Source organism: Daldinia decipiens (genome assembly GCF_022478715.1).
Source record: "Daldinia decipiens strain CBS 113046 unplaced genomic scaffold F4813scaffold_2, whole genome shotgun sequence".
NCBI classification, from domain to species: Eukaryota; Fungi; Ascomycota; class Sordariomycetes; order Xylariales; family Hypoxylaceae; genus Daldinia; species Daldinia decipiens.
In genome coordinates this window covers 256,579-282,628 of record NW_026054545.1, presented here as the reverse complement: position 1 = coordinate 282,628, position 26,050 = coordinate 256,579, and the positions used below count along the sequence as shown (strand labels likewise).

Here is a 26,050-nt window from a genome sequence, read left to right as displayed (position 1 = left end):
ATAGGTAAATATCCCCATAGTATTTTAGCTCATAATTCAACAAGTTGATAGATACTATAATCCACGAGTACAACACTTGGGATTTAACGATTAATATAAGTATATATGCTCATTAATCCATCCAAAGCATATCAATCCTACCATCCAGTACGGTTTCTCTTTAAAAGATCCTCTTACAGATCTTTATGCGTTCTTCAACGCCATCAACCCGATACGTCATCATTCGCGGCACAGCTATGTCTATCTCTCTGGGTAATACGTGTAAGTAACCGTTTGGTAAATTTCGAGCTATCATCATCATATCATCCTCTTCGTCGTGTTCGTGTGATGCACAGAAGTACTTGGTCTCTCATCCAGTATCCCGAAGTGTACTAGAAAAATAAGCTGCGCGATCTTCTAGTGTCTTGCCGAAGAAAGGAAACGCTTACAAGTGACAATTCAAGTAATACGACAGAAGCAAAGAGTCTGTTAGTATAAGTCAAGGTCATATTTTAATAGTTTATCATTGTCTATATGTAATACGTTGATTAGAGCTTAGATTATAGTATTGCCTTAATCACCCTTTCTTTAGGACAATCGGGCGGTTTAGTATCAATGCGAAAAAGGCATAATATTTAATCTTGATACTAACAACCTTCTAGGTTTCAATTTGTTATTATAAAAGAAGTTGTATAACTTGTCTCTCATACTTTTGTCTAATATCAAATAATCTTGAGGGTAGAGGGGTCATGAGTTACCCCCCACTTAGCCTGTAATAATACATCCCGTCTTTACTGTAGGTGCTATTCTTTAGCCTTTTCGTAAATATGCTTTCTTAGATTAAGACTCTTAATGACTACGAGAGTACCTAAGTTATTGCACGTCATCCTTCTTCGTCATAGAGTGTGGTTATACAACGCCGGGTAAAGAATCCTATTCGTGTCTCGGTCAGTTTGAAGAGCGCGAGACGCGAGAGACGCGAGAAGCGGTCATAGACATGTGCTTCCAACCAGCGTAGCAATAGAGAAGTAACCCAAGCGCTAGATTAGATAGCAGGTATCGCTTATAACTATTCTGTAATCCTGACGGAGTCAACTTATTAATCATCGGCTCGCGATCAAGCGCGATGTTGTAATCCCATATCAGGTACTCAATCCAAGTATCGCGACCCAGATCGTTTTCAATATAAACCTCATTTCTATGTCGAGACCCTTTCCTGGAAACGCCACTATTTCTCCTCGTCTCAATATATTTATTTCCATTGCCAATAGAATAATTTTGTCTTTCATTGAGTTATATTATTGATATCATGTCTACAGCTCCCTCGGGCTCAGTTCTCCTCTCCCGTGGAACTATCATAGCCTTCAACGAAGAGACTGAGGCTATCGAGGTAGTTCGGAATGGCTCCTTGCTAATTAGCGGAGACCGCATTGCAGGAATTTACGATGCTGCTCGTCCGGACAATCTACCCTCGGATATAGAAATCGTCGATTGTACGGATAAGATCATTTCTCCTGGCTTCGTCGATACGCACCGACATGGCTGGCAAACGGCTATGAAGACCTTGTCCCCCAACACCACTCTACCAGATTATCTAGGCCGATATGCCGGGGATATGCCCGCACTTGTCTACTCAGCTGAAGATGTGTACATCGGACAACTCGCAGGGTTGCTCGAGGCTCTCAACGCAGGTGTAACAACCACGCTTGATCATGCTCACAGTATTTGGTGCAAAGAGCGAACAAATGCTGGGTTTCAAGCATCCGTCGACAGTGGCGCTAGGGTGTACTGGTGCCATGCATTCTCTCATCGCGATGCTTACTCGCTTGCAGACCAAATCGCCAATTTCAAAGAGTTAGCTAAGTCTAATTCGGCGTCTAGTCTAACCACTGTAGGCGCCGCATACGATCTTTGGGTGACATCTTCGCCGGAGGATGTTGAAGCTGTGATTTCTGTCATCAAGTATGCGAGGATAGAACAGGTGCCTGATAAGACGTTGCTATATCACTAACGAAGCATAGGGAGTTAAAAATTCCGGTGTTGACAACCCACCATTTAGGGGGTCCGTGGTCGAGTATGTGTCCTAATTGCAGGAAAAATATGCGGCTTGGGTAGACAAATTTCCACAGGGACTTGCTAATGATTATGGAATTCAGTTGACAACTCACCGGAACTTCTTCACCGTCTCGGAATTTTAGACACTGAGACGGCAGTCGTCTTCTCCCATTCTATGGCCATCACGCCGGCAGGGGCCAATCTTCTTCGATCGACAAACCAATTCATCTCAATCACGCCCGAGTCGGAGATGCACTATGGCCATTCTCACCCAAATGCGCATCTGATACAGGAGCAAGGCTCGCTTGGCGTGGACACGTTCTTCACCTTCTCATCAGATCTAATAACCCAGGCGCGAATTTGGCTCCAGCGCACTCGCTCTAGGGTCTACGACCAAGTCCTCGTAGATTGGAAGGTCCCTAAAAATAACCCAATGTCCGTCAACCAAGCCTTTCTGATGGCCACCCGACAGGGCGGACTCGCCCTTAGACGCCCCGACTTGGGCGTAATTCGTGTTGGTGCAAAGGCGGATTTGGTCGTCTTCAATGGCCGGTCGCCTGGAATGTTAGGATGGCTCGATCCTGTTGCGGCAGTGATTTTGCATGCAAACGTTGGAGATATCGACCACGTAATAGTGGACGGCAAATTTCAGAAACGAGACGGAAAGTTGACCTACGACAACTATGCCGCAGTCGTTGACCGCTTCCTCGCAAGTGTAGAAAGGTTACAGAAAGCCGCCGTCGAAAGGCCTGCGCCTGTTCTTGAAGGACGTTTTTGGGGTGGTTGCGAATAGTAAGTGCCATCCAGAAATATTGAACTTGAGAAAATGCTCGAATTTCCGAACTTTTGGAGAGCAGTTGCTAATATTTATCCTCGCAGTGGCCATGCTACGGAAGTAAATATTTCCCGCGGGTCCGGCACAGGTTACGGAGAGCAGTTCATCGGGAAATAAATGTCTTTATATCAAGAATATGGCGTGTGTTAAGTGCTTAAGGAACTTAAATCCGGAGTTGCCTAATTCAAGGCATGTATACCTAAGTACTTGTAGTTATTGGATCGCGCGACTTATTATAGTGTTGGGGATACTAGCGATTTTATTTGGTCTAGTTATCGAAGTTAATGTATCCAGAAGACATATGGAAAGCTTGGTAATTTCCATTCGAGCAATAACCTAGATTTGGTATTCTCTCCTCGACTGGCTTATGGCTGATAAGTATACTAGATATAATAATTATATTATCTTGGCTGAGGTGTGTAAATACCTCTACATAATTTAATGCCGACAAGAAGGCCAGGGTAGAGATGACCCAAACGATATTTTTTACCTAATTTGAGTGCCGTCCTCTGTACGTTCTAAGTGTTTTCTTTTTTGGATCTGGAAAAACACCCTAAAGAAAAATGTCATGATTATGACAAAATGCTACATATTTTGATACATGTAGGCCAGAGTTGACGACTCTCCCCTTTGATCAAAATTTGCAGACTTCACTCTGTTCCTGGTTTCCAAGCCCTAAAACCTGGAATAAGTGGGTGTTGATGTAACCGTATCTTCATGGTTCCCCATCTGAGCGCAATGTGCTACAGGGTTGAACCCCTGGGCTGATTCCCATAGGTCGTTTCAATACAAGGTACATGTGATTATTGATTGCCTACGTGATAACTGGCACGTTTTTCAAATGCAGGTACTGCATACTACATGAATCACGTTGTATGGTTGGAACTTAGTTAGATGCAATTCCAAAGAAGTTGCAACAGAAGAGATCAAAGCGTCTTACGATATTTACGGTTAAGGAATCTTACGCGAGTAAGGGGCTTCCTTGCAGCTCTTCAGCGGTCAGAGCTTGTTACGATGCCAAGATGAAGCCCCATGAAAAAGTCGTATCCTTGGTATTGTGTTGTATCTAAAAAGAAGTAGATTAAACCGATGAGGTTTCAATATTGATCTGTTTCCCACGTAAATATTGGAGTTGTAGGTCATCTCTTTCACCACTTGCTGTCTACAGAAAGGTACCGAGTATGGATTAATAGTCGAGCATATCTTCCATATGTTGGAAGCATAAGAACCGCACCAATAGATTGACAAGAACAAAGAATACGATGTAACCATTTAAGCTTTAGAAGTTAACCAAGTAGTATATAAATACGAGCATGCAGTGTTGTTCTAGGTGCTCCAGAAGTTCACGCAAATCCGCGACAAGGGCCAAAACCCATAATCATCGGCCACTAAACTCCTAAGGTCAAGATCCCGTAACTCGTAGATTTACGTAAAACCAGGTAGCGCCTTTTCGAAGATACACAAATCCATACCTACATATAGATGCCCGCAATTTCATCACGAAACACACATACATACGAAAGCTTGTCGAGGCCACGTGCCGCTTACCCAGAATCTCAGGGTCTAGGATGTTTGCAGTAGTTATCACACGCCAATACCGTGTGGATTCGTGTGGATTCGGGTGGACTCGTGTAGTAAAAATGTAGGTACCTATTATTTCAGGAACGCGTGTCGTCTAGTGTTACCGATGTTGTGGTTGTATCCGCTCACTGCGCCACGTTAGACTGGGCTATCGACAGGAGCATGTTTGACGGTGGCTTTGCCTCTGGTTAGGGACGTTTATGTACATATTTACAATGAAATGTAGGCTGGCCAGAATCGGATTTTACCGTGTACATTCATCACCAAGGTAGATTGGAATTTGGTTGACTTATGTCCAAGATAGCCCAATCGGGATCAGGCCTTCTTGGCCTTAGTTGACTGGGATATCGGAGTCTAAGCGTAGAACAGACATCTATCCATCGGTCCTAGACTCTATTTGGCAAGGGGTTTGCCGGGCACTTTAATTACTACCCACTACGTAGCTTACATATGGAAACATTTAGGGTGGCCATCAGCCGATTATTTGAACGATACATAGCAAGAGACAGGCATGACAATTGCGAACTTGAAAAATAGTGTAAAGACACTCCGAGTTCTACAACAAGCCAAGTGTGGATTTCGAGATATAGGAGAGTTTAGTGTGCAACTAACGTTGGAAAAGGGATCCCGGCTGCGAATCAGTCGAGTTCCATTCACTTGGGATCACATAAAACTGCCAATGCCGATATTGTGGGCCGATTAACTACAGAACTACAGATATTATCACAAATCGTCATAATCCTTTACAATATCAAGTTTCTGTTTATTAGTATCTGGATTCACTTCTATTAAGTTCATTGTTATAGCGGTACGCTGTGGGCAACCCGCTGGTTTACCTGATGTATGGCGACGCATTGCTCTATCGTCTTAACTTGCGACAGAGTCATTCCTGACTACTAAGTCGCCATTGATGAGTTACGGCAATCAGAAGACCTGGTTAGGTACGCATTTATCAACATGATTGAGCTTGGACGAGATGACTACGATGTCTTCGCCAACCAAGTCCTATGGTCTCTCTTTGCAATCGCAACAAGTACGTTAAACACCTTCCACTTTACCAGCGCTCGATTCTTACTGCCTTTCCATATATATAGTCATAGTCGGACTGAGGATCATATGTCGTCTGCGTTTCGGGACGTATCAGCGGGCGGGGCTCGGCTTGGACGACTACATCACCGTATTCTGTCTCGTCCTCAGTCTTGTCGTGTGCATTCTTGTCACAATAGCAACGGACTTTGGCCTCGGGAAGCATGCATACGATTTAAGCCACTACGAAAAAACGAATGCCCTTAAATATAATGCTATCATCAATGCGGTCTTAATATGGCAGTTTTCGCTACCGAAGTTTGCTATCATCGCTATTCTAAAACGAATTCTTAATTACGGCATAAAGACGGCGGTTCTATTCTGGGCACTTGGAATCACCTCTCAAGCATGCGTCTTAGCTGTATCGATCTGGTGGTTTAGACAATGCGATCCTGTCGAGTTTGGATGGGATAAAACCATTGCTGGGGGAACTTGCGCAGATATCAGAATTATGTCAAGGCTCGCATATTTCACGTCGGCCTATTCGGCTTTCTTGGATATCTTCTTCGCATTCTATCCAATCCCTTTCGTTATGCGCTTAAACATGCCACTTCGAAGTCGCATCGCTGTCGTCGGAGCTCTAAGCTTAAGCTCCCTAGCATTCGTTGTATCAGTTATCAAAATATCTGCCCTTGGAGAAGCCTTTGCTATATCTACAACGGATCCCACCTGTGAGTAGTTGGTCCGTCTATTTATGATTTCAAATAGCAAATACTAACCAGACGCATTTAGATCCTGTCCCTTACCTTGATATCTTGGGCATGTCGGAAGGGTATATTCTAATAATTTGCTCCTCGCTCCCAACTCTCGGTCCCCTCTTCAGGGCAGCCAGGGGGAAAATATCGAGTCGCGGCGCTAGTACTAATGAGTCTGGAGCGAACGTTGGTTCTAGCCTACATAGCCTACACAAGAGTTTCGGTCGTTCGAAAAATCAAAGACCTACGAATGAGATCAGACGGTCGATTGGAGGGAACTCATCCAGTGCTGATGAAATACCACTGGTAACATTACCTATGCCGCTATCATCCATTGCGATTAAAAAGACCGTAGAAATATCATTAACTACGGAAGAGATTAAACCCGAGTCTTTAACTCGGTCACATGGGGATAGAACATTTCGATAAATAATATAGTAAAAGTACAATCTATGTTCCGTCCTTACCTAATTCATGTAATAGCTCTTCTAAGGCGTCTGACGGAAGTCATAGCTCGTAATAACTTGATCTCTTCTGTATACAAGTATCTCTATACTACTTATATTTCGTCTAATAGCTAGGTTAGGTTAGGTACTTTTCTATATCATATCATAGAAAAACTGTGATATGTTTGTGTTAGATCTAAATCATTAAACCATAGTTATTATAACCAGACCTTCTCGTTCTGTTTTCTAGAACTCGCTGTCGCCGCTGCGATTTTTAATGTTAATCTCGGCTGAAACAAGATTGTATTCTGGTAAATACTAATAATATACCCTCATCTTCTATTATCTCTTGGCTAGTGGACCATTGTTCGAACACCTGCATAGTTTGACGCGATATGGGTATTCGGTTTAGCGTGAGGAGACTGTTGTATGTATCATGAGCTATGCCCTGGCGTTCTAGGCCCCCTACCCTAGGAGGTAGGTACCTATCTAACTAGCCAAAGCAAGAAATGCTCCTCAATTTTACCAAATTTCCTCCCGCTAACCCCATAGCCGCTTGTATGTATGTCATCAGACATGGAAGAAAACCCACCTCGGATGCCAGATAGATCTCACAGATCATAAACCACGTGTCAATAAATATTTTTGTATAGCCAATACGTACTATATGACGACTCCCGTTCCCGAGCGGCATTGGCTTGTAATATTGGCACCGCTGAAAAGACTATATATGAACTTAGGCGAACAATTATCGTGCCACTTAGTGAGGTACCTACCTAAGTAGTTATTAGAATTTGTAAGGCAACACGTGGTTCTTATTCAACTTATTCTTTCCACATGCGAAGCTAGCATTTAGTTATCTATTAGTAAAACCTTGGTGCAATTTCGATCAAGTATTCCCTAAGGCTTAGGACCTAAGCCTTAGGTACACGACAATCCGTGCTAACATCTTAGATGCAAGGAGCAGAGACAACCCAGATGACAGACGCTCATATAGCTAATCTCGGACTTATCGTACTCTCGTATTTCAATTATGTAACTTATAAACTGGTTATACATTCTTAAAATTTAAATATTAAAAGAAGAAATTTAAACAATGCCTCCTTATGAGCCATAATGTCGACTTATAGAAGTAGGTCACGTGTCTATCCCGTGACATGATAATGCCAGCCATCGTCCACCCGAGCTTATCATCGTTTCGACTCCGGCCCATGCTTCAACTCAAGTCTCAATATCCTCGACGATACAATACCCGTGTCACCTGCTGCCGCCTGCTTTTCCGCCTGCTTCCTCTTGAAATCGCTGATGTAGGCATCCCTCAGCTCGGGCAGGTGGTCGTCGATGTGCGTGACGGCCCTCGAGGCCTAGCGACTGCATCTCGCTCAGCCAGACGATGATGCCGAACCCAAACCAGCGTGCGTGCAACTCGTCCCGCAACGTGAGCCCGAAAGTGCGCGTCGTCGCGATACTCCTCCTACGTGCGCAGGCAAGACATATCAAATTCAGGCCGGAGATGATTGTCATAGCATATCGGCCTCTCAGGGGATTGCTACCTTGCTATGTACCTCATGACTCCTGTCAGATAATAATCTGACATCGTTTTGTACAGATTTCCCGTCCGAAGGGTCACTGTGCTTAACTAATACCTGTTCGGTTTATACCATCCAGACTAATGATACCTGCCAGTCAGTTGCGAAAACTTGTAACATCACGGAAGCCCTTCTGTAACTCCCTAGCTGTGACCATAGGTATTATAGTATTAGCTTAGTGCTGAGCATAGAGTGGGTTATAGCGTGCGCCTTTTATAATTTAGGGTTAAATATTAAATATTATCTTTTATAATGTTTTAGATTCAATTTACAACATCTTCAGGAGGATGCAGGAGAGGGGTGAGTGGCAGTACATCGTCAGCTCTCGTTTGATCAAGTAATCTCGTCACTTCATCAAGATGAACAAACTACCATTCGAACTTCACGGTCGCATCGTTCAATTTGTAGGCAGAAGGATAGGCGAGGAATTCCTACCACCTTGGGACCATGGCACTCTTCTCTTTGCGCTTCTAGCTATCGCGGCTGTGCCGCAAAAGTTTCAATAGGACGTCGAGAAGTTCAGCTTTAAGACGTTTCTGCCAGGAACTAACCTAGTAGATTCCATATCTTGCCAAACTTCATCGGGTCGGCTTCTTCTCCGGATTCCATCAGTCCTGCCCTCCGCAAGCTAACGAAGGATTGCGCCGAGGTTTACATCGAGGGCTCCATCCACGCTTCGCTCTTCGACCCGCTCGCCGTCCTGGGTACCGCTCCGCACGAAGCGGCGCTGGCCTGGGAGAAAGTCACACGGCTGGAAGTGAGGGCAAGCATGTGCGGTCCGGACGGGAAGTGGCTTTTCAAGATCGATCTAAATGACAAGACCCCCGGGAACCCTCTCGAAGACCTCGGTTTCGACTGTCTAACCCCGGGCTACGGGACCACCAAGCTGGAGCTGGACGAGGCCGAGGAGTACTACGACTCGTAACCGAGGGTAATGGAACTAGTGCGTTGGGCATGTACGAGCGTGTTGGTTACTTTACCACTATCTATATTGCAAAAGGTAAAGACGCTCGTCAGGGACGTAAAGCACAAAAAAAGGCAGAGGTAAGGAAATGCGCTTAATAGGGTGGCATGGTAGAGTGACCCTTTACCCTTATCTCTCTCCCGGATGGAAAGCAACCCTTTACTTGAAAATGAATTAGGGTCCTTAAAACAGTATTTCGCAGCCCATAATTTCAACAACTCTTCGCGGCACTCGTGGCATGTTGGTTTAGTTAAGAATATAAATAAATTGTTGCTCATCAGATATCTATCAACATCGTCGTGAATATTACTAATCGTTATATTCAGAAGAGGCCACAAGGTTTTTATTTCAGACCATGTCTACAGAAGCAGCGGTTAGCTTATTCCTTGACAGTTTTGCACAAGGCACTAATTTTAAGGATTCCAGGATAGATTCTTTCAGCTAATCCGCTGATACTTCAAAGATTTCTTAGAAGGAATCCGCTATTCTGTAATCTCTGAAACACCTGCTCAGGGTCGTACTTAGCGGAAGCTTCCTGTAATCGCTTCATGTTATCCGCGCCATAGCTACTGAGTACCTTTTGCGAAAACTCGGCATCATTCATGAACTTGAAGTCCAGATATAGTCCTTGCTCCTTAGCGAGCCTTGAGACGTTTTCGGTAAATTCTTCCAGCTCGTGGGATACTGCCGTATCGTCAGACTCCTCAGACCATTCTGCGACCAGCGACCACCCTACATTAGTTTATTAGCCAGTGAGTCTAATAGAAGGCTAGTGATGGGAAGTGAGACTGACATGTCTGAGGAACTTTTTGGAGTCCTAAGGAATTACCACCTTGGTTTTCTCCAATCTGTACAGCTGTTGTAGATGTAGGTTGGATATTATACCATAGATTGCTAATCTTTGTATACCTTCTTGCCGAATCTAACCAAAGATTATGGACCTGTACATAGAAGTCATAGGAGACTTTTGTAGTGGTTGTTGCCGTAAGTCGCCTATTGACAATTATAATTAAGCAAGTTCTATCAGAGGCTAAATAGTGTACCCAACATACCTAGTAGAGGGACCTAAAATCCCGATAGCTTCGACCAAAGACTTAATAGTACCTTTGGTCGTTGGAACTAGAGCTTGCATGAGACTGTTTAAGTTGAGGAAGGTCTCAATAGCCTTTGGCTGTTCTGCCCCCGCATCGGCATAATAAATTCCAATTGCAATGAATGTTGGATTGACACTGGCAAACATGCCTAGCTTCGGATCCGTTTCCATTGCCTCTTGGGCCTCAACAGTAGCATGGAGGACCTCTTCGAATCCCGAGGGATGGTACATGAGGACATTGTATTGGAGTTGTATAGCAGGGTATGTCTGTATATCGAATCTTGTCACAATACCTATCGTTTCGCATTAGCACCTACGTAAAGTACCTTAGGTACCTAGTCAGATAGAGTATGAAGGATTGTAATTTTAATACCAAAGTTGGAACCACCACCCTTCAAAGCCCGGTATAGATCCGTATTCTCATGAGCATTGGCATTGATAACAGTCGAATCGGCTTGCACGACCTGATTATAAGGAACCTAGTTAGAATGCAACATAGTAAGATCATGTAGGTATGCTTTAGGTACGAACCTCGAAGTTTTTCACACTATCAGCCGCCAACCCATGGAGATTGGGAAATGCTGGCATCCCGCCCCCTAGAAGATAACCTGATATTCCAACGTCACTCTGGCGCCCGCCTATTGCCGAGAGTCCTTTTCCCTCCAAAAAAGTATATATATTACCCCATGTATTCCCAGCACCAGCCCGCAAGATCCCATCACTGTCTATTTCTAGAGTAGTAAGATCCCTCAAATCGATCAAGACCCCATTATCTATGCTGCTGAAACCAGGGTTGAAATTGTGACCACCGGAACGGATCGCAAACTTAGCATCAACTTTCTTCACAATTTTGATGACTTCCGCAACGTCTTTGCTGTTCTGGGGTCGGACAAAGCAAGCTGCAGGAAGCCAGCAATTCTGACACCTATATGCATTTAGTTAGCTTAGATATTGGTAAATAAGTCGTATTACTTTACCATGGTTGACATTTCTGAGACTGGTATTGAGTATGGGATGGAACTGTCACGCGTCCGGGGAACGCGGAGTTTAAAAGCCCACAGGCTGTCTTTGCGGCTGTGGCTATGTCTGATCCGGATGCCATTCTGACGAGTTTTATGGCATGCGGCGGAGGTCAATAGTGGAAGGATGGCTTTTAAGAACTTCAAGTGGGATGGTTATTAGACTTAGGGGTAGTTTTCAATACTACTGCTCTAAATCTACAAGAAACTATAAAAATGATAAGGGGCGAGACTGAGCGTAGATTTACTAAGATTAGGGCGAGGATATCATTGGTAAACATGCAAACATTCAAGTACACCGCTAATTGTTCAAACGACTGGACGGGTGGCTTCGATTATACGATAGTAGGTATTCTGCATCATGTAAGAAAATACTAGCTTGGTGTATTTAGTAACAGGGATTGAATCGACCTGCATCTTGCGGCGCTTATTTCGTAGATCGGTCCAATACTATAATAAATACCAGCTATTTTATCTTCAAATGATTTGAAGAGCACACCCTCGAAGGTCTATCCCCGGCACCTAAATAACATATGTCACGGAACTAGTCTCAGTAACTTAGCTCATCGTATTATACACCTATCAGCTAGTTGAGCTATTATTTAAATATGACTCAACAAAGATATCCTCACGTAGAAATACGATCATTCATACAAAGTGCACAAGACAGTTTTAGTAGTGAAACATTTCAAAGCGTAAATTATAATGAGCGTCATATTATGGGACTTAGAGGCAAGCTCTTTTGTCAGATACACATATCAAGTACCTAATGTCATAGTATATTAGTGTTACGTAAGCTCTCTAGGGCTACTGGTCCACATAAGAAGAGATCACCACCACACATATTGAATTTTGCACTCTTTCTTCCTTGTATTATTAGATGAATTTAAGCATATATATAAAGAGTCTCGCAGGCAGTTAGTAGTCGTGATGCAGTAATATATAGCAGTTTATTAAAAGTTGTTATTATCGCATTAACTATCAACTCTCAGAAAAGTGGACCAGTCTTTTGAAATCAGTGACCCCTTGAAGAATGCATTGGGTTAAATGAAAGCAACTTCTCATATAAAGAAATGTCTTTGATTTGGCCGCAATAGTATTAGCTTTAGCCTATTAGTAATGACGAGAACAATGCAAATAATAGTTTTGTAAACGCGATAAAATATTAAGCAATCATCGTTTAAAAGATAACGGCTAATGGAAACCCCTGTATCGAAAACAATACGACTTTCTTCACTAACTATTTACAAATATAAAAAATGTTTCCTTGGGATAGCGCCAGGCAAGACGTCGACGATCTTGTAAAGTACTTTTCATACGACGAAAGATTCGATTTCATAGGTTTCATCGCCCACGGAAGTTATGGCTCTGCGAGTCGTGTCCGGTACCGGAACCCGGCTACAAGAGTCTGGAACGACTTTGTAGTGAAGAGGGCGTTTCAATCAGAGGCTGCGGAAGAGGCTATGAGGAAGGAAAGGGAATACCTCAGGGTATGAGAAATTGGAAGATATTATAAGTGCGCAGAGGAAAATAAGTATCAATAAGCTAACCTTTATGGAACACACAGAGACTTCGCGGTGCTTTACATATCGTCCAGATCCTGGAGGTTGATAACAATCCTCTAGAAGTAAACCCCGTCGAGGGAGAGTGGATTACGATGGAATGGCTGCCCTGTGGCTCAATGGGGGATTTCATCGTTAAGGCGAGGAAGAAAGTAGATCGGTTGCCGAATCGGTTGCTTTGGAGGTTTTTCTTATGCCGTAAGTCATTAGGGTTATGGTTGCTTATCTAGTGATCCTATCACTTGAGTACCTAGTTTCCTACACTATACACAATGTCTAGTGGGTTAAACGCATTTGTTGAGCTAATAAATAGGCATATAGTCATAAGAGCTTGTATAGCCATGGCGGTAGGTAGTATTTTAATACATGTTGCATTCGTATCTATAATTAGGACTAATCTCGTATTGTTCATAGGACCCCCCAAACCGTAGTGATGGTAGGGTAGAGAGAGAAAGAGTATTTGGCCAACTTCCAGAAGACGGTATATCGCACAGTGACCTCCATAACGGTAATGGTAGGCGAGTTACCTAAAAATTCACGAGTATTCGGTATAATAGATATTGAGCTAACATTAGTAAGTTGTTCTTGGAGAGCCCCCTGAGGATTTCGAGCATACGATCACGCCAATTTTGAAGGTCATTGACTTCGGTAATGCTGGAGAGTGGGCCTGGATCGAGTTTACGGGCACAACTACACATAGCAATCTCTGGGACGTAGGCAAGGTGTGTACTCTACTTAGGATACTAATTCAGCATACATATCATAAGCTGACGAATGTGGCAGCTCATGGTTAGTTTGATTACTTTAGATGAACGCCCTCACGTTGTAAACGTGGGTTCGAGCGCAATTGCACTACCCGAGCGCGGGATAATATTGATAACAGATGCCGAAAAAATCCTCCCGCTCGATGAGCCCGGCGCACCGTACCCTCTGCTCGACCCGCTGTTAGGGAGACTCGTCTGTTGGTGTCTGGCGACCGAGCCCACAGACCGTCCTAGCCTATGGGACATAGGTAACCAAGTAGGATTTGCTGTAGCCAGTAAGCTGGCGACGGCTTACCCTAATCGACCAGAAGAAGAAAATGATTATATATCTCAGCTCTGGCGGAGAATAGTCTTTGAAGCAGATACTTAGGATTCAAGAAACAGGTTGATTTCCAACATTGTATGTTATTTATTAACCGCATGTCATATTAAATAGTGTACGATTAGGGCGGTGGAGAGTTACATCGTCTTGAACAATTTTATATTCATATGATATCCGTCACAGGGCGGTAAGGGGTTTTGGTTTTCTATTTATTTAGTTCGACTAGAATATTGCTGGGCAATCACTTCCATGTCATAAACAATATTACATAGGTAGCCAGCTAGGTACTGATTACGCCATCTGTATATTGGCACACTACGGTTTTAAGCTTCGCGTATCTTATTATCGCCATTGAAAAATAATGCTCGCTTGTGACTAAAAATTAGTTCCATTGCCCGTAGTATGGCATCCGTTTTCATATAACAAAAGCAAAACTCAGGCATTCCAAGCGCTACCCTAGGTAAGTTAGGTATATGCCTAATTGGGCAACTCATGTCGACACTGATTGGTTTCCCGCGAGCGTTTAGCCGAAGTGTTCCACTCTATCGGTTTCTGCCATACCCACATTACCTGGAGACCGGGTTATTAGCACCTAAACCACTACGCCTAAGTACCTAACGCATCGCTCATACCTCTTTTCTTGATAACGTTACTCATTTTAGTTGGAAAGCCTTTCACGATCTCCGTAGTTCCGTCAAATAATTTTCTAATTTTTATAATATGTGTATATCACCTACGCAATCTTGGCAAATTTGTTACCAGGTACCTAGGCATTATATATAATGGCTACAAAAGTTTAAGCCAAAAAGTCTTCCACATGTTTATATCTCCAGCACCGTGTTTTATGCATATTCTGACTTGCTGATACTGTATGTATCATTCCGTCCAGGCAACCTTAATATTGAATCTTCCAATATAACTTCCACTAACTGTCCCAGTTCTTAGTCATCCATAGCACTGTCGATGCCAATGTCAAAGTAAAGCCAGTACAAGAAGAAAAATCCAAGACTGTGGAGTTTTGGCTTCAATCGCTAGCTGATATTCCCCCGGAGCAAAAGGATTCTCTTATCCAGAAACTTAAAAGTCTCGGGATAGAGGGTGAAGTTAGCGATGAGGAGAGTCTACGTGTCATCGAAGAGATAGAAAAGAATCTCACCCCAGAGGAATCCCAAATTTTAAATATCCTGCGTGGCCAGCGAATGTTAAGGAATGAAGACTCGATTAGTCTTGTCATCTTCACCCTTAACTCAATTGATGGACTAGATCCCAACATGGAACGTGGGAAACTTGGTCTTGTCAAGGCCGCACCAGTTAAGCGAAGCCAAGCGCAGTCATAAAACCCGCCTCGTTCTTAAGAGTCGACCGGCCTGATCTTCGGATCCAGAGGGATGATAGAGCTTCGAAGGCATTGGACAAAGATAATACTGTTGGAAAGTAGGGGTTATATTATGGAACGTTGCTCCTATCATGTCCACCTGAGATTAGTCTAAGGATTGTAATTAGGACACTATAAGGATGAGATACATCCTGCACATTTACTTATTCTATTGGTTGTCTAAGTGAAAAGGGAAGGCCTAGTTGTACAAAATCCTACGCTAAGAACATATGCACTGCACCTTGAAATAATTCCGTCCCCTGTCAACCAAAAACTTTACCAATGCAGCTGCTGATTAGCTAAGACGGTATTTAATTAGTCCTATATAAACTCAGTAGTGCATGACGAGCAAGGGTTTCTTATTATCGAAAGTGGTTGGTTTTGTGTCTTAGATCTGACATGCGTGTAGGTACCTAACACATAGCTTACCCCTATTCCCTTAGGTACCTGGGTAGGTACTTTTTGTATTGTGATGACTTGCAGTCTCAAGATTAGGTACCTATCCTGCTACCACCTTGTTGCAGCAATAATTCCTGTCTACGATAGAGCAGTGTCAAAATTAAGTTGAGTCGCATACTCGACATGAGCGATGTTCAAGATGATTACAAGATTAGACAATATTCACGGTTATATGCATTTATGTTAGTGCTTATGTAATCCCCCGCCGTACGTCCAACCTTCAGGCCAATATCCCCGCTCTTGGTGGTTCGGGGGATACATAAAGGAAGTACCTTCTCCCTGATTAAGCTTACCGATATTATTTCTTTCCAACCTCGTGTTTTCTTCTGCTTACTATACAATTTCAAACAACTTCAGACATTTCCCTCCATTGCTCAAACCTAATATATATAATTTTCAATTTTCGGAGAAAAAAAAAACATGGCTTCGACAGATCGCCCCACTACCGCCGTTGTGGAGCGGGCCTCGGTATCCGACATCCCGGAGCTGATCACCATCTGGTGGGGCGCGTTCGGCTCCGAACACATGCAGCGCATCTTCCCGCAGACGCCCGATGGCAGGCTATGGCTCGAGCGCGCTTTCAAGCAGTTCCTTGGGCCCGCCCCGGGACCTGATGAGCTGAAGACCGAGTGTCTGATCGTCCGCAGTCCGGATACCGGTACGTACTCGGCGCGGTTCTTTGCTCAGATGTTCTCTACTAAAGCGTTTTTGTTCAAGGTATCCCTGTTGCGATAGCTATATATCGCATCGTACCAGAGGGTTGCGACGCAGCGAAGCAGTCATGGCGCGAAAGGTGGCCCGCCGTTGATGATTTACCGGATTTCAGCGATGCCGCCGTGGACAGCTTTTTTAGTCTTATGGAAAAGGCGCATACTCACGTTCTAGGCAACCGTGGTCATGTCTGTAAGTGCCTTACGTACTTTTAAATGTCTTCCAAGTTCCACCTCGACCTTATATGATCCAAATTGAGGCGATTGGGCTAACTATGATATAAATTGTAGTCTTGGAAGTGCTTGGTACGATAGAGGCATTCCAGAAAAGGGGTTATGGCACCGCGCTGGTCAAGTGGGGAACCGATTTAGCCGATCAGTTAGGAGTCGAGTGCTACTTAGATGCCAGTCCTGCCGGAAAGCCACTCTACGAAGCAAACGGTTACGTGGAGCAAGATGTGTCTGCTATCGTAGAGAAGCAGTCGGCGGCGTCAATGTTGCGTCCGAAGAAACTTTAAGGCTGATAGATCAGGTACCTAGCCTATGAAAGTACTTAATACGACTCTCGACTGGCACATTTTATACTGTAATTAGTTTGTATTAGAGAAAATATCATCAAAATAACCCCGACAAGATAAGAATAGTTGCAACGCCTATATCCCAACCCATAGTAGAAATAGAAAAACGGAGTGAGCTAAATATCATTGAACTGGTGCTGGGGTATCAGGTGACTTTGACCCTGATCATGTGATCATATTCTTAGTATAAGTACCATTTATGGTCGCACACACCCATTTTACATAGTATCATCCACTTTCAATACAAGTCATTCCTTTTCATCATCTTCTTCATCATCTTCATCATCTTCTTCATCATCTTCTTCATCATCGATACTCAACCCAGCTTTTTCGGCAATTAGATCCCGGCATGCGATGTGTCCATATCTCTCAGCAAGCTTCATCGCTCTACGACAATACTTCTCCTCGAAGCCAGTCTCGCAGCCATCAGGCAGAAATGTATTTTCCTTAGCTATCCAGAGGTATTCAATCATGTGAAAGCGACCGTTTTCCGCAGCCCCCTCAATGGGCCATCGCCCATTGGCCTTTGATAGTGGTGGTGTATGCAGAAGCGCACCGTGACTTAGAAGTTCAGCCGCTACATTGCAATTTCCACTGATTGCAGCAAATTGAAGAGCCGTTCCGCCGCTGCGTGTTGTCGGGGGAGCATTCACATCAACCTCGTGCTCAAGAAGAAACTTGACAATAGCCAAGTCGCCAACCTCTGCAGCTTTCTGCAACGGCGTTCGCCGTACAGTAAGAAGGTGCGCAGTGCCGTGAACATTGGCCTTCCAACGTACTAGTAGTCGGACAAGTCTCTCATTTCTCTTGCTGATAGCCTGTAACAATGCGGTTTCAGAAACATCTGCTCCATTAATGGCTATTGTAGTACCTATAGTGTTCGGATTACAGCCGGCCTCTAGAAGTTTCTTCACGATGAAAAATCTGCCGTCAGGATGCTTATCTGTAATATCAATAGCCATACATAGCGGTGATCCACTGCAGTTGTAATCAACTTCAAAGTCAAATATGTTCGATGCGAAGAGAATATCTAGACATTCAAAATTGAAACGAATGTTGTTCTGATCATCGTGAATCGCAGAATATAATGGGAAAGGTATTGAACCAGGTGTAACATTGTTTTGCACTTGAAGTAAGAGCTGCCGGAGTATAGCAGTTTGGCCCATCACGGTTGCAGACCCCAGGAAGGGTATGAGTGACTTGATTGCTCCATGAGATAGCATGAATTGTGCTAATCCAATATTGCCGGTTCTAATCGCGTAATCGAAAGATCTATTTATGCCGTCATTTACTCTGTTCAGTGAAGATAGAAGAATCTTTAACAGATCGTACTGCCCGGCCTCATGCAAATCGGAAAGAAGACTCGGCAGTGGTCCATGAGTGTCTAGCGCATAAGGGCTTCTAGAAAATATATCCGCCATAGATTGTATGACCTCATTAAATATAGATATTGCATCTGATTTGTAAATTATCCGAAAGGTATCACCATCGATTCCCTCGGGTCCGATGTCTGCATTTAATATAGTACGCGCAAGTTGAAAATTCCTTCGCTTGATAGCTGCATTCAATGGCAGACCATTGTACTTTTTCCCATTCATTTCTATCTCGCTTCCGTGGTTGACACTAGCTCCCGCGTCTAGGAGGATGAAGGCGATATCATCAAACCCGTTTTCTATTGCTATGAAAAGTGCGGCTGATAAATCTTTCGGGCGTACAGGGTCGAACTGGTCCAGAAGTCTTTTTATATAGCCAATGTTTCGAATTTCCACAGCTGCGGCCATGACGTCTCCAAGAATAGTGCGAGATAGTGCACCTGCTCTTTCAAGGCGATTAACTAGTGCTGTATCGTTTGATAAGAGAGCCTCAGCTAAAGGAGCCAGAAGATAATCGTAGCTTCCGTCGTAAAACTCGTCGTCGCTTTCATCGGAATCATATTCCTGGGAATAATCATCTTTTATATTTCTCATAAGGAGGGCTACCAGATTACCCCAATGGGATCTAATCGAGACGCTCAAGGCTTCGAGCAGGTATTTATGGCGGCAGAACGGGAGTAGAAATTTAGCAAGCTTGTAGTGACCATCTTCAGCACATATAAGCAAAGCAGCTTTTAGCCCTATAGGATCGCGGTAAAAGCAGCCACACCCCGTTTTCTTGCAGTTGTCATGGATGAGGCGTACAGCATCTACTGCCTCGCCGCCTTCCATTTCGCTTGGTATGCTGTGCAAAATCCCATATTCAATCATCATTGAGTGCTCAGGAGGTGTGAATGAAGTGAGCGACAATCGAATTGCCTCTTTGGTCCAAAATTTGCCGTCCCTAAATACTTCACTAGTTGCATTAGGCCAACGGTTTCGTATCAATAGGCAAAATTGGACACATTCTTCGTCAACAAAATTTATATATCTAGTGTAGATATCTATCAGATTATTTTGGTTTGCTTGAGTAAGGTCTTCTTCTGTATCCAGTAGGATTTCCATAGCGGTCAAATTGCGCAGCTCCGCCACACGCTCAATTGCTCTACGTTGAGATCCTCGTTTGGTAGATATAGTCTGATTCGCGCTAACTAAGCCTGTGCGTAGGAGTATACGGAGAACACTATTTTCGCCCTCCTCTATTGCGGCTTCGAAAAGGAATTCCGCAAGCGCTCTTGTAGCGTGGTCGTATTTGGCCTCCGAAAATGGGGTCGGCATTGTATTGGTTTTCCCGGAATGTGCGAATAGCTTCAGTATCGATCCTATGGGAATATCTTTTAGATCAATTAGCCTATTCATCATCGTAAAGACAAGCCCTGAGAGCAAACTCTCATCGTTAAGAGTTTCACTGGCGCTTGTCACGAACATCTCATTTCCCCGTTGCTTTGGAAGCAAACCCTCCGGTACCAATGCTTGGAGATTTTGATAATAGCAACTGGAATGGGAGAATTCCTGGGTTGTTGACCCGGAAACGTCCATATACGCTTGCATATCCCTCAATGGCCTTATGACTTCGTTCTGGATCGTAGGGAAGTGTCTTTTCCATGATGCGAGCTGCTTGCTAATTGTGCCGAGAGACAGACGCTTGAGCCATTTGTAAGGGTCACCCAAAGAGTATCCTAATTGAAATATCTCTAAGTTGATACCAGAGTTCTCCCACATAAAAGAGGGTTGTGCCGTCGAGTTTCCTGGGGAGGGCCAATTTATAGGACTGGGATTATTCATTAAGAATCCAACGAAATCACCATGTCCACTGTCGTCAATGTTGGTTGGCATTATAGGAGCCCCGGTAGGCGCACGCAAAGGCATGTTGTCAGTTAGGCAGTCATGTAATCTGATCATCTGGTTCTCCACAACATCGTAAGTTTCATCCATTGTTACATCCATTGGTACAAGGTCCTGAGGGACGTGAAGGTTATCGAAGCTTGAATGAGACGAGGGCAGTATTGGATCGACACCATCACCTCCCAGGAATTGAGACCAAGTGCCGTCTTGGTTTTGGATTTCAATAGAGAAGTTATGGGCCTCATTATTGAAGAGATCGTCCATTTGAGAATTGTCTTCGATTCTCGTGGATTTACTTTTACAATTCCGCCTAGCGCGACGGATTGTTTTTTCATCAACGATCCTGCCCGATAGAATGATTCGGCTTATGGTACCGGGATGCAAACTATCCAACGTGCTGAAAATGCGACGCCATTCTGAGACCTTCAGATTTCTTCGAACCTTCCACTTTCTAAATCGTGCCTCGTACTGCGAAATCCTTTTTGTTGATATATTAGCAGACGATGGTAGAATATAGGATAGGCTTGCTCACGTCGCTTCGAATCCATGTTCAGTCTTCATGATATCAACGATGTCCCTCAAAAAGCGACCATCGTCTAAGTAGAGCTTCAAAACATCATCCTTATGAAGGTTCCATGTGGTATCCGGAATCTTCACTATTCGTGTTGTTGAAGACATTGGAAGAATTATTTGAACACATAGAAACGAATACAGAATTCGTGAATAAACCACGAGTTTTTTTTTCGAGGAAAGTTGGGTATAAATAGATGAAGAAGTAATAAACCAGAGAGTTCTCAAGGCTGCCCAGATTATGTCGCGCAAAGCGTAGCATCAGACCTCCTTCAAGCTTTGCCGATCAGCTACTTCTAGCCTGCCTGACTTTTGTAAGGGCAGTTGACGTGTAATATGCAGTGTAGGCAAATGACAGAACCTGCATAAGTGTGACTGCTCACCGAAATTCGATTGCCAGAGCCTGGGCATCGGATTAGGCGATTCCTGCGTATGTAGGCAATACACTGCAACGCCACAGCCACGTTGATAGGTACCTAAGGTATCTATGTACTTTTACGTGGAAGAAATGGGCAAGAGTACAAAACGAAGCCTAGCCCATAAGTCATGATCATTTCATTGGGGAACGAATGAGAGTACACAAAGCCGAGGGCGCTTATACCCAATACTACCCACACTATAACAGCCCTAAATATAGAAAATGTAGCATTTTTGTTTATCTCATACGTTACCCAGTAGAGAAGGGTAATACAGCAGCCACTTTGGCTAGGTTATGTCACAAACTAAGACTGCTATTACAATGTTAGTAAGGATGTCATAACCTGGGCCTGTAAAGTATCGGCTCAGGATATGGCATTATACATCATACACACGACGAATAGATCAATCGGCGGCTCAGGTTAAGGCAATGCCGCAACGTACATACAGAACCTCTATTACCCAGAGCCTAGTGAGTATTTGCGGTAAACTAAACGATTGAGTGTGAAGTAGTTGGCTCAAAGGGCAACTGGTAGCGCAATATAAATATATAATACATGTCAAGTTCCAGAGTTCAATTCACTTTTTCTTCACAGTTCTTGCAAACCTCAGCATAAAGTCGAATGCGAAACCGAGTCAAGAATCTCAAATCTCAAATCACTGAAATACACGCGCCAGACCTCTCAAGTTAAAATCACCTAATTATGTCTTCGTCTTCAAATCACCTAAGCGACCAACCAGGAGGAACCGCAATGTACGTGCTATATTGTCAAACAATCTTACAGATATATATATCTAACTTATCACTAGCCAGGAGGATAGTCAAGTATCTTATATGGTAACGACATATCTCAACGCGGAGCCAAATATCCACGAGCGAGTGTCCGGTGTGGTTCAATTTAAGAAAGGGGAAGATAACAGGAAGGAGTATTATGAAGGGAAGGCTAAGAAAGCTTTGGACAGTTTCGACAAGGCTTGGAGCAACGCAAAATAATCAATGTGTTCGGGGATGGGGTATGGTTCCTACCCGAGCACATTCTTCAGACCTCGGTAACTTGAAAGAGGTAGAGTAGAATCTCTAGAGCTGTAAGGACACCAAGATATAGAATAATGAATGATTGAAGTTATTACATAATTAACTTGGAGGTCTTGTAAAAGAATTCAGCATACCAGACTTAAGATTCCACTTTAAATCCACATAGCTTGTCCCACACTCTCCCCGAGCGTACCATTTATCTTCATATCCTAGGGGCGAAATCAGTTATGTAAGGTTAATAGCTCCTAAGTAACTAATTCATATACGTTTCACTGTTGAAGCATATCTACTATCCCATCCATAAGTACATCGGATATCCCTACCTAGATAGGCTCTGTTACAGGCCCATCTCCTACGAATCTTATAACCCCTGAAAGCCATGTCTCATTATCCTCCAATATATCGGGGTCTCCACCCCAACGTAGCACACTAGCAAGCCAACGGTAGTCTCCCGGGCCGGGTGAGTATTCGGTTCCGTTAGGAAGAGTAGCCTTAAGCCCGGTTCCTTGGGGCCAGTTAAAAGTAGACGGAGACAGCAATTCGGTAGAATTTACTAGAGTGCCGTAGGATGGCAGCCCGAACACTGATATCGGCGGTATCGTATTCGAGGAACGGTACTCATACGGTTCGGCCGGATCATAGCCATAGAAGTCAGGTTCTATACTAATATTAGCAGGTACGAGATCAATCCGATATCCACGAGTGAACTGGTCGCGGCCGATAAGCGAGCGATACAGCATAGAAGAATTAACTTCCAGTAAGCCCTTGTTAATAAACCAGTCGTCCTGAAACTTGTACGAGATTTGCGGCTGCACTGACGTGCTCGTGTTTAGGACATGAATGTACTGGGCATTGTATAAGGAGTAAGGAGGGCCAGAATATGGCACACTGAACTCTTCGTTGTCACTGGTCACCTTTATGAAGCCACCAAATACTGGTAGTCGTTCGGGATTGAGACCCGAGGTGGGAGGTAAGATTTTAAAAGATACAAGTGTAGATTCTTCTGCTGGGACTTCGATGGTTGATGACTCAAACTCGGCAGACCCATATATCGGGAGCTGATTCTCCTGAGAAAAGATGGGGTTATTAGGGGGGTTTGGTTCCGAATAGCTGGCACCTTCGTGGGATAACTCATATTTCTTCGTGGAATTTGAATAGTTCTTAATTGTTATATTGACTGCTCCGAACGTAGTGCGCGTGTTATCAGTTACAAGGAGTTGGCCTGGAGACACGCGACTCTGATATGTGATAGCGTTATATGCATTGACCAAGCCGGCCCCCTGTTGAAAGGTCCCCGCAGTCATAGTATCGTTATATACCCATTTCGTGGGCCTTGAAGTTGACTGTAGAAGTGAAATTATTTCGGTGACAGATAAGTCAGGGAACTGGGATTTTACTAATGCGTAACAACCGCTAATAAATGGGGCTGCCATTGACGTGCCTGATAGAAGGGAGTAGTATCCTTGCTCTCCGAGAGGCCAAGTAGAAAGTATTTCGCCACCAGGTGCCGATATTTGAGGCTTCAAGTCGTAGTCCAGGTAGATAGGGCCAAAGGCCGAGTAGTAGTCCATTTTACCACCCACAACCTGTGCAGGGCTCGAATAGGAGGTGTCATTAAAGTACAGCCTATATTTCTCGGGCCCGGTGGTGTTCATATTCGCCAGAAGTGTAGTGCTATCCTCTAAACTCACTGATATGTACTGAACCGAACCATCGCCTATGGAGCCCGAGGAAGGTATCTCGTAGGCTACATTGTACGGGTCTGACATATTCGTATAGAGTCCCATTATGTAAGGAATACTGCGCTTCGAGCAGCAGCCCCTAGCACCAGTATCACGACAGTCGCTAGTGATAGGAAATGCAACTATAGTATTGTTGAGTTTTCCATTATCCTCCAGAAGCGATACAGCATCATCCCACTTGCTGGTACCGGCACAGCCATCGTCAAGCAAGTAGACCTCTAAGCCGTCAGGGAATTCGATGGGCCATAGAGACGCATATGAAAGCGTAGCGCCTTGGGAATCTGTAAAGGTATAGACGAGTGGGAAGTTTTTATTTGCAATTGAGCCGACAGATATAATACTTGGTAGCTCAGCGGGCGTCGACGTGCGATAAAGTTGAGGGTCGTATTTGCTGCCGGATCCAGCATTCCCCTGAGAAACAATAACTGCTATACCTGCATCCACAAGGCGCGCGGCGACTTTTGTTAATGGATCAGTCCCATCTTGCCATGACTCCTGGATACCTAGCGACATGCTTATGATATCAACGCCGTCTGCTTGCGCCCGCAGCATTGCTGCCATAATACGATCGGTCGACCCACCGTTAGTCAAACAGTCAAATACTCTATACATATAAATTGTTGCCTCCGGAGCAACACCGGATATGTTCAATGTTTTGTCTCCATCTAGAAGAGGTTCCATACCAACAATTCCTATTCAGTGCGTTAGTTCAGCTAATCAAGGGGGGGGGGCGCAGCTCTAGATCATCCCCTTACCCGTAACATGAGTGCCATGCCCTCCTCCGTAGCACGTAATAAGCGGATCGTCGTGCTCAAACGCAGTTCCGTTATCGGCTAACCAAGACCAACCCCCAGCGACCTTGAAGCCGGGACCGAAACCACCTCCCAGTGCCGGATGACGATAGTCAACGCCAGTATCAACGATACCTATCTTTACACCCTTACCCTTCACTCCAAGCTGGTGAAGCTTATCTATACCAGCCATTTCAAGGGTCGAAGATAAATCCCCATCAGATTTTGGCAATATTACCGGCATTGCTGGAGGGTTCGTATATGATCGGAGGGGGTTATCAATTGAGCGAATACCTGGAAAGTCCGGATCCGACAGAGACACCTCGTAGACCGGATTCACCGACACAACTCCAGGGACGTCCCTAAGCTGGAACTCGGGAGATCTAAGATCATTATTCCCTGAAACCCGAATTGACAAGCCAAAATAGATACCCGGGTAACGATATTCATGTGCGACAGAGTATTCAAAAGGAAGCCTTGATGCGTGTTTATGGAATTCAGCATGCTGGTCGAAATCCCTCGGGTAAATCCCATCTCCTTCAACATCATCCACCAACTCAATGATAAATGCCCCATCAATGAGTTTGGGGGTTTTAGTAGCAACCCCCAGCGCAAATAAAGAGAGAAAGAAAGCTCTAAGCATCAGTAGACCCATGGTTGCGCCTCCAGGTTTGGAGTAATCATACTGCAAATTCAAGAGCAACGGCGCAGGTCGACAGGTTTATAGTCATGACACCACTTTAGCCTATACCGTACATTATATCCAACGGCAAATCCTCCTATCTACCAATCTCATAGTCCGATGGGACATTCCGAATGCAACTTGAGATGTACCAGCTGCAGCGAAATTAGTTAAACTGGAACTCAATGACGACATATTAAAAGAATGACAGTAGAAATTGGCCATGATATTTAATAAGGCATTATTAAGTCGATCTTCAAATACCATCACAACTTCTGAATACAGAGATAGTAGCTTATGGACACTCTTTGTTAAAAGCTCACCTTATTGGTCAATATTTTATAAGTGCGTTCTACGCTGACGTACCCTTTGCTACCCATAATGTAGAGTGGGATTATCATTCTTCCTGTATACAATTTTTAATTCAGGCCCTAATAAGAGAT

At 44.1% G+C, this 26,050-nt stretch overlaps 8 protein-coding genes across 8 annotated transcripts; 5 read left to right on the top strand and 3 right to left on the bottom strand.

Moving 5' to 3' along the window:
• Positions 1 to 1,016: 1,016 nt before the first annotated feature.
• Positions 1,017 to 3,491, top strand: F4813DRAFT_343318 (Metallo-dependent hydrolase). The gene is made up of 4 exons (XM_049241517.1): positions 1,017 to 1,941; positions 2,001 to 2,053; positions 2,136 to 2,826; positions 2,914 to 3,491. Exons 1-4 carry the CDS (start codon positions 1,289 to 1,291, stop codon positions 2,984 to 2,986), a joined length of 1,470 nt encoding a protein of 489 aa, XP_049104016.1. The 5' UTR covers positions 1,017 to 1,288; the 3' UTR covers positions 2,987 to 3,491.
• Positions 3,492 to 4,903: 1,412 nt separating this feature from the next.
• Positions 4,904 to 6,907, top strand: F4813DRAFT_343313 (uncharacterized protein). Its single transcript, XM_049241516.1, has 3 exons — positions 4,904 to 5,483; positions 5,545 to 6,207; positions 6,269 to 6,907. The coding sequence occupies exons 1-3, from the start codon at positions 5,408 to 5,410 to the stop codon at positions 6,658 to 6,660; spliced, it is 1,131 nt and encodes a 376-aa protein (XP_049104015.1). The 5' UTR covers positions 4,904 to 5,407; the 3' UTR covers positions 6,661 to 6,907.
• A 1,718-nt stretch (positions 6,908 to 8,625) lies between these two features.
• On the top strand, positions 8,626 to 9,191 carry F4813DRAFT_384765 (uncharacterized protein; the record flags this gene model as incomplete). The annotated part of the gene is made up of 2 exons (XM_049246146.1): positions 8,626 to 8,762; positions 8,825 to 9,191. The coding sequence occupies 2 exons, from the start codon at positions 8,626 to 8,628 to the stop codon at positions 9,189 to 9,191; spliced, it is 504 nt and encodes a 167-aa protein (XP_049104014.1).
• A 496-nt stretch (positions 9,192 to 9,687) lies between these two features.
• F4813DRAFT_396730 (6-hydroxy-D-nicotine oxidase) lies at positions 9,688 to 11,425 on the bottom strand (the record flags this gene model as incomplete). The annotated part of the gene is made up of 6 exons (XM_049247859.1): positions 9,688 to 9,962; positions 10,024 to 10,223; positions 10,283 to 10,616; positions 10,697 to 10,787; positions 10,855 to 11,248; positions 11,301 to 11,425. 6 exons carry the CDS (start codon positions 11,423 to 11,425, stop codon positions 9,688 to 9,690), a joined length of 1,419 nt encoding a protein of 472 aa, XP_049104013.1.
• Positions 11,426 to 12,526: 1,101 nt separating this feature from the next.
• Positions 12,527 to 14,311, top strand: F4813DRAFT_343310 (kinase-like domain-containing protein). The gene is made up of 6 exons (XM_049241515.1): positions 12,527 to 12,832; positions 12,910 to 13,102; positions 13,226 to 13,251; positions 13,319 to 13,418; positions 13,484 to 13,626; positions 13,688 to 14,311. Exons 1-6 carry the CDS (start codon positions 12,602 to 12,604, stop codon positions 14,036 to 14,038), a joined length of 1,044 nt encoding a protein of 347 aa, XP_049104012.1. The 5' UTR covers positions 12,527 to 12,601; the 3' UTR covers positions 14,039 to 14,311.
• Positions 14,312 to 16,000: 1,689 nt separating this feature from the next.
• On the top strand, positions 16,001 to 17,206 carry F4813DRAFT_96718 (uncharacterized protein). Its single transcript, XM_049249091.1, has 3 exons — positions 16,001 to 16,482; positions 16,542 to 16,727; positions 16,826 to 17,206. The coding sequence occupies exons 1-3, from the start codon at positions 16,245 to 16,247 to the stop codon at positions 17,050 to 17,052; spliced, it is 651 nt and encodes a 216-aa protein (XP_049104011.1). The 5' UTR covers positions 16,001 to 16,244; the 3' UTR covers positions 17,053 to 17,206.
• A 154-nt stretch (positions 17,207 to 17,360) lies between these two features.
• On the bottom strand, positions 17,361 to 21,047 carry F4813DRAFT_384761 (uncharacterized protein; the record flags this gene model as incomplete). The annotated part of the gene is made up of 2 exons (XM_049246145.1): positions 17,361 to 20,847; positions 20,902 to 21,047. 2 exons carry the CDS (start codon positions 21,045 to 21,047, stop codon positions 17,361 to 17,363), a joined length of 3,633 nt encoding a protein of 1,210 aa, XP_049104010.1.
• Positions 21,048 to 22,532: 1,485 nt separating this feature from the next.
• F4813DRAFT_396728 (subtilisin-like protein) lies at positions 22,533 to 25,587 on the bottom strand. The gene is made up of 2 exons (XM_049247858.1): positions 24,890 to 25,587; positions 22,533 to 24,826 (listed from the first exon to the last, which is right to left on the bottom strand). The coding sequence occupies exons 1-2, from the start codon at positions 25,578 to 25,580 to the stop codon at positions 22,716 to 22,718; spliced, it is 2,802 nt and encodes a 933-aa protein (XP_049104009.1). The 5' UTR covers positions 25,581 to 25,587; the 3' UTR covers positions 22,533 to 22,715.
• Between the last annotated feature and the right edge of the window lie 463 nt (positions 25,588 to 26,050).